The 7,920-nt window shown below is 41.6% G+C and overlaps 1 protein-coding gene across 4 annotated transcripts in view; it reads right to left on the reverse strand.

Annotated features, from left to right (window-relative positions):
• wizb (WIZ zinc finger b) overlaps window positions 1-7,438 on the reverse strand; it is a 39,000-nt gene extending 31,562 nt beyond the window's left edge. Inside the window, exons 1-4 of one of the 4 annotated variants that reach the window (XM_054758860.1) lie at window positions 7,160-7,438; window positions 6,490-6,666; window positions 4,443-4,644; window positions 4,123-4,198 (exon numbers count right to left, since the gene is read on the reverse strand). In XM_054758860.1, the coding sequence (XP_054614835.1) occupies window positions 4,123-4,198; window positions 4,443-4,644; window positions 6,490-6,597 (386 nt within the window). In that variant the 5' untranslated portion in view covers window positions 6,598-6,666; window positions 7,160-7,438. Of the gene's footprint in view, window positions 1-4,122; window positions 4,199-4,442; window positions 4,645-6,489; window positions 6,667-7,159 lie in introns of those variants that run through there. The other 3 variants (XM_054758859.1, XM_054758862.1, XM_054758863.1) reach the window with 3 other exon arrangements.
• Window positions 7,439-7,920: the final 482 nt, after the last annotated feature.

The following is a 7,920-nucleotide window of genomic DNA, read 5'->3' on the forward strand; positions in this document are numbered from 1 at the left end:
ATATTATTACACATACATATGTGTATGTATATGTATATATATATATATATATATATATATATATATATATATATATATATATATATACACTGTATATGTGTGTGTACAACTGTTACAAATTCAATTACTTTTTTGGGACAGTAACTAGTAACTATAATTACTTTTTAAAGAAAAAAAAGTGTGTGTGTGTGAATATATTTTTTTATATTCACATATATATATATATGTGTGTGTGTGTGTGTGTTTTTGTTTTTGCCTTTTTTTGGTTATTTTATTTCTCATGCAACTTGCTGTACTTTCATTCTCGTGTGTTAATGCAAGACTCTCCACACATTAGGACTAAACAGCTACGCATACAGGCGTTCCTCATGTTGCAACGTTTCGTGTTTAAATGTCATCTTATGGCGTTTTGTGGTTACATTACGAGGTGTTACGTCGTCTCATGGTTTAGCGGAAAAATACGTATTTGCGCATCACCACACTGGGGAAGGACGTCACTTTTTTTTCCTTTGTTATGTCTCCCAGGAATGAGGCAGACTCCTGATTGCAGTGCGTCAAAGAAAAGGAACGTCCATCCATCAATTTTCTATGCCGCTTGCCCTCACTTGGGTCGTCGATGTATGCTGGAGCCTATCCCAGCTGACTTTGGGCGAGAGGCAAGGTACACGTTGGACCGGTGGAAGAAAAGGAACATGAAAGTGAAATTACAGAGATCGTAAAATTGGCAGTAAGTGGAGAAACGTCGATCAACGCTGTCTGCATGCCCGATAGTATCCTTGAACATGTGAAAGGATCTACTCCTATGAAATGGACAGTGATAACTAAACAGCGTAGTAGTGTCTTTATTGAGACTTCCTCCTCCCAATAAGCCTGTCTCTCCCTCCTTTGCAACGCCCCTTCCAGTGTGCAAGACAAGTGACTGTTTCGTTTAATTCTTGTATTCCATCTTTTTATTACTTGGATTTTATATTACCTTCATGTGGTCTGTGTACAGTGAGAGGGAACGAGGACCTCCTATGTAGCCTTGAGAAAATCTGTGAGACTAACTCGGGGAAAAGACTTCAGTTTGCTGTAAATATTTGAACTCTGGAGCAAAAGTAAAAAGCTCATGTGGTCCTGATTAATCCAGATTGTTCCAGAAGGATAGAACATCATCATGTCTTGTCTAGAAGTGATGTTCATGGTCTAAATTTAACATTATCAACCCATTCATTCCATTTCTAGACCATTTTCCTTGTTCAGGGGTGCAGCCTATCCCCGCTTACTTGCTAGAGACTGCGAAGAACGCACCGAGTGGGAGCAGATCCCACGGCAGCCGCACAAACGTCAGCAATGTGAACCACCACACTAAGGCTCTCAGCGACATTACAGTGTGTGACCAAAAATAGAACAGAGAGCCTAAAAATATACAGAATAAGCTGGTTTTTTTCCCCAACAATAACAGTAATCCCTCACCATTTCACACTTTGAGTTTCGCCTTATCACGTTTTTTCAAATATATATGAATAAATGATGCTGTTTTGTGGTTGAATAAGGCCAATTATGAGTCAAAAAATACACAAATCTAAGCACATCTTATGTATTTTTTTGCCTAAATGAAGCATTTAAGCATAAAAATGGCTAAATGAATTAAAATACAAATATAAGGCATTCAGAAGACACATTCAAAGACATTGTGATGAGATTTAGTATTCTACACTGGTCACTAGGTGTCAGTAATGTTACCGTAATGTTCGGACACACAAGCATCTAACTTGATCGCCAGAACAACGGGCTTTTATTGCACGCTTGAATTATCTCACAACAGGCACAATAATCTCAACAGGGGCTACTGTTGTGGATGTAAAAATCAACTCTGAACCCCCGATGATGTCCGGTCACTACTTAGCTCCTCTAGCACCGGAACACATTTACTGACACACACACACACACGTGTACGAGTCTTATTTATGTCATAAATGGCTTATTTTCTCCTATTATGTCCACTGGATTGGATGATATGAGTGTAAAGGTGCCTATAGGGGTGTTATTTCATGTCTAGAGGGCTCTGATAATGCTTAGAAGGTCGTAAGCAGGTTTACTATGCTCTAACAATGAAAATATTCAATCTATAAATAAGGAATCCTACTTCACGGTCATTAAATTACCACGGTCCGTGCATGATTTATGGGAAACAAATAGCGAAAGATTAGTTCAGGGAGCATTAGTCAGTTTAAAACATGGAGGCCCCAACTTCTCCATCTTCAATTCAAGGTCTTGCATGAAACTGAATGCGACTCCAGACAGAAACACAGCAAAGAAGATGACGTTGCATAACCATCATGGTGTCATGGCGAATGCATGTGGTAACCACAGTGGTTTTAACTGTATAAAAGAACATTTTTTAAAATGCGGCCTTTGTATTTGTTTGTTGACAAGGGGAAGTAATTATGGTGTGACTTTTAGGAAAAACCTTCAAATATGGTAAAGTAATTAAGATTTAGCTTTGTCGTGGTGTGTGTCTTTGAGAGATGTTTCATGAGACTAGGGCTGAGGGTGGAGCTCGTGACTTGCTCTTTTCTGCCAAAACGCTAGGGTGCAGTGTTTTCCTGAGACTGAGCAACCACAACTCTTGTTGACTAGCTATTTAGCTTCCTGTATAGTAGTGACAGTGGCACCTGAAGCAACATTCAGATAGTAATTCATTAGATTACCGTAAATTCCGGTGTATAAGCCGCTAGTTTTTTCGCAAACTTTGAACCCTGTGGCTTATACAGCAGTGCGGCTAACCTACAGCTAAATTCTAATCTTGTGACATCTACTTTACATTAGGTCATAATATATAACAGTGTAACATAACGGTCTGACTCACGGTGCCATCTTACTGAGAATACTAAATTCATCACACAGCAACTCAACACTCTAAAAGTGCAAATATGTCCCAATACGAATTTCAAATGAAAAAATAACACTTTAAAGTTTTCCCATAAGGTGTTTCTTCTGAGCAACACATTCAAATGATGTCAGCCTCCCTCTGGGTTCCTCTGGCTCCCGCTGGTGGACAGAGACAGCATTGCAGCGCCATCCATCTATGTTGCTTGTCCTCAAACGAACTGCTCTTCTGGCAGTAATGCATTATGGGTTGATGTTAAAATAGCTGCCGTTTATTATTTAAACTTGTATTTGTACTGTACATGTAATGTATATTTCCTAAGTACCTTTTGAGTGTTAAGTTGCTGTGTGATGATTTTCATGTTGTTTGTAAGATGAAACCGTGAGTCAGACTGTTTATACTGAGTAATGACCTCTTGCAATTTCCAAAGGACATGGACACGTGCGGCTTATACACCAGAATTTAAGGTACCCATTACTGGATAACTATTATTTTTAACGACGTTACTCCCAACAGTGGTCTTGATAGCTTTCATACATGCGCAAATCTTTCTTCCGGTGGCTAACAAATTTTAAAAAATGAAATGGGTGCATTTTTTTTTGTCGTTGTGGTAGAATCCAGGTTAATGCTTCCGTGCTTTTATTTTGAAGTTGACTTTGAACAGGAACAGGAATTCACTGTGTGCATGTTTGTAGTGTACAGTGATTACTGTATGTCGCTGCTTCACAATAATGAAGTTAACAATACTACAACACATAAGTTGACCAATTTCTCATCGGAATGACCTCTTTATGTCAAGAAAAGCGGTCGAACATGTACGCCGAAGTCGACTTAAGTACACTTTTTAGTAAAAAGAAGAACATGGTGTACCAGGACTTGATGAATTGTTTGACATAGACGGGTTGTCAACATGAGGAGGCTCCACCATACTTATTTCTTTTGATAATTTTTACAAAAAAATATATAAATGTCTTTGTCATGTCTTTCCAGGTGTAATTGCTCTTGGTCCATCTTAAGCCCCTTTTACACAGCCAGGAGGTATCCCGCTTTTCTTTTTTTTTTTTCTTCAATCCAAGTCTGTTCTGTATAAGTGGCACAGACACGGAACAGGAGGTCCATGTTCTAACAATGCATGTGTACAGCAAATGCAGCCTTCTGTTACCGGCACCTGATGCGGCTACGTTGCAGGATGTCTGTGTAAAAGAGGCTTTAGTTTACGCTACAGTACACCACAGTACCGCCTTCCTCACCTGGGTCCAGAGGAAGGAGATCCTGGGCTGTGAGCAGCCAGACCGTGAGGGTTAGAAAAATGCTGCAGCTCCTCCTCTGACATATAACAACAGCACACACACAAACCACAGAAATCACTTCACAGCCCAACAGTTAAATTCCACAGTAGAAGCTACATTGTCTTATAAACGCGCTTTACACAGAGACTACTGACTACAAGCAGACTGAATGACATTTCAAACAAATCGGGAGACGACAATGATAACGCTTCTATTTGCTATGCCTTACTCATTCGAGGAGCTTCAACAACAAGTTTAAGATATGCAAAGCCGTGTGTTACCATCTTGTGTTTCTTTCTCAGAGTCAGAGTCCCAGCTGAGGGAGGAAGGAAAGGCTGAGGACCTTAATCTCCTCTGTGCACTCCCCTCTGGCTCTGCACCGTGCTGGGAGCCCTCGGTCTGCTTTGGGTCCTGGTCTCCATCGTGGCCCGGTGAGCCTTTGGCAGGCGTCAGGATGTCACTCACATTGGAAGAACATGAGGACTAGCGGCAAGAAGAAAGATATAGCATATTTTAGCACGCACCAGGGGCTTCAAAGTCTATAAACTTCTAAACTTTGCATAGAACACGCCTACAAATGTTGCTCAGATTGACGTTACAGATGTCTGCCATCTCCTGGCGTAAAGTATTAACTACATGAGGCACCATATTTGCAGTTTTCTTAAATTCAGCAATGTTGCGTGTCGCAATTTTAGGACTTTGGCGCTTAAAGGGCTATTTGGCCTCTATTTTGTGTGTAATCAACCTATTCATATTCATATATATCATACTATAATTAACTAAAAGTATTAAACTAAAAGTTTGCATACGCATCGACATTACGGTTGTCCCTCGCTACACCGCGGCCCGAACATCGCTCCCTCACTCTATCGACAAGCGACCAATGAGTGGACAGGGTGCTATTCAGTGCTCTCTCACAGGTAAACGTGGAGGAAGAAAATAATACTTGCAGTGTCAGATTTCCTGGAGCTATTTGACATTTAGACAGAGATATAAAGAAAAAAAGCAGCGGTTTGCTACACGTTGCCGATGAGTTTCCGTCATGACAGAGTGGGGGGGAAAAAAAGTTCTTCTCCCATTCAGTGTGGAAGTGGTAAATTTTCAGTCTTTGTATTCTTACCCACTTCGTTTGCAACACTTTAAGTTCAGAACAAATAAATTGGAAGCTAACTAGTTAGCTCGGTAGCTTGATATACTGTACAGTATATGATGAGCAGGGGCCGTTTCTTATGTCCCTGCAGTGATTCCGTAGCTTGTGTGTTAGTGTTGCATAATGTGGTGTAAAGAAAGAATAATGGGAGTGTAAAGGTGACTATAGGGGTGTTATTTCATGTCTACGGGACTCTAATAATGTTAAAAAAAAAAAAACAAATTTAGAAAGTCATAAACAGGTTTTCTATGCTCTAACTCAGGGGTCACCAAAACAGTGCCCGCGGGCACCAGGTAGCCCCCCACACCCCCCACGACCACATGAGGCGCCCGCAGGCCTGCTTTTCATTCAGGTTTTCAGTTATTAATGTGAGAACACTAGAAGGAAAAGTATTCTGAAACATAAAATGTGAGTTGTGGATACCAGCATTTTGTGAATGTTTTGGTAAAACAAGCATATTTGATTTCTTTGGGTTGAAATAAGGTATGAAAATCATTTCTACAAAAATGAGTAGCTCGTGGCCATTTTCATTTTCTAAAAGTAGCTCTCGCTAAAAAAAACGTTGGTGACCCCTGCTCTAACTACTAAAATGTTCTGTTTATTAATATCGAATCCTACTTCGTTGAAATTCACTTATCCTGGTCGGGTCTGAAACCAACTAAAGTCTTGGGGCGTCACTGGGTTTGCTTTAAGAAGCTTTCTCGCGACCAGCGTACCAAAATAGTAGCAGAGATATAACCAGGGCAGATTTTTAACCAAGGTCCCAGTTATTGCCATGAGACTTGTATTTTCTGTTTCTTTCAAAATTCCTAACTATCAGTTTTGCATACATTGCGCTATTTGTGGCGGCCAGGTGCTACTTTTTTTTTTCTTTTTTAAAATTTAGCGCAACCCGATTGCCCTCGCCTATAAACCCATTATAACAGGACTGTATGTGTAGCTTGTCATTACCACTCTGTACAGCAGATGGCATCGTAACTCTGCTTCTTAAGACATCGCATACAATCCACATAAAAACACATTCAACGTCTGTCATGCACATTTTGGCCTATCAGAAGCCTGAAGAAGCTACCACAGTTGACTTGGTCGCGCATTACAACGTATGTATTCATCGCTATAGTGCAATATAAGATGTACCATGACGGATCCATCTTTTAGTTGTGCACAATGACATTTACCTGTAAGGTGCTGTTAAGGAAAGTCGTGGTGGCGGGATTTTGTGCAGAGTTCAAAGGTGGGGGCACATAGCTGGTCCCTGGGGTGAGGGGTCGCCCTTCTGGCTCCATTGTCCCCCAGAGAGCAGTATGGAGTCCCACTTGGTGACCAGCCTGCCTACATGGTGCGCGCCTCCACTTCTGTAGAGAACCAAACAAGAAGGGGACAATGATGTTTTTGTTCTTTTAAAAACTTCACAAGTTGCTTGTGCATTCATTTGTGTGGAAGTATTTCAATTGCAGCTGGCGCCTTAAAATCAGACAATGCAAAAGATTGCTGAGTTGCAGGATGTCCATGTTTTAGCTGTCCTCAGTATATTCGTCCCCTATCGGCTGCAGCTGCAGGCCCGTCTTGTCTGACCCATTTTCACAATACGTCTGCGCTTCAATATGAAACAGGGCCGAATGGTTACATAAAGATATGGCCTTTATTTCCAGGCCCCTGTCCTGTCTGTCCCCTCTTGAGGCAGGAAGAAAACACCCACGTCAAAAGGTGCTGCAGCCTGGCTTGTTAGCCTGCAGTAAGTACATGGCTGGTGTTGTCAGGTGAAAGGATGAACCATGCATGCACCGTGCACGGTGCCTTTTTCTTAAAAGCACTATCCGCTGCTGTTTTCCCCGGGTAAATACTCACTGATATCGGCCTGGTTCGCGTATCGAGGGGAAGGCGTCGGAGTCTAAGCGGCGCTAGTCATAGCTGGAGACCGAGCAGGAAGCCTGACGCCCCGACGAAGATGCCCGCTGCAAGCCGCCGGTTGCTCACACGCACAAGTCTTCTCTTTTAGCGTCGCTCTCTGGGCTCTTTTTAGGTGTTTTGCATGGATCCCTTGCAAGGGGCAAAGCACCGGACTCCATGTTACTGGGTTTGCAGACACGCCACGGCGGCGTACGTAACGTCAACTGGGAGGTGACGAGAAGTTGGAGTCGCCCTTCAAGCACCAACTTTTGATCTATTCTACTTTTTAGCGGGTTTTTTGCATATGCACAAAATGCGTATTGATTGTTTGCACAACCTTTAAATAATAAGAAAGGTATTGTAAAAAAAAAACATCTGAATTGACATTGTTGTTTATTTAATTACGTTTGGAAACACTTCTCGTGTTTAAAGTTTTGCATCCCTGGCTGTGTTGCACGTAAATATGTATACTATGTACACTGCGCACTTAGTTCCTGAGGGTACGACTATTAACAGTGTACTGTAGTGCTGTCCCAAATTACTGTCGTTGCGCACTTGCCGGAAATGACGTTTGCAATATTTATTTTCTTCTTCCTCCTCCTTTTAGGTTCTTTATTTGTTTCAAATTTGCTGTCACCACTTGACCTAGTCCTTCCCGTTTATCCCCCCTTTTCCGATACGTAGCCAAGATGGCGGTATTTGAGCATGTGTAGTGTCTG

This window comes from Dunckerocampus dactyliophorus, chromosome 18 (assembly GCF_027744805.1).
Source record: "Dunckerocampus dactyliophorus isolate RoL2022-P2 chromosome 18, RoL_Ddac_1.1, whole genome shotgun sequence".
In the NCBI taxonomy this organism is placed as follows: Eukaryota; Metazoa; Chordata; class Actinopteri; order Syngnathiformes; family Syngnathidae; genus Dunckerocampus; species Dunckerocampus dactyliophorus.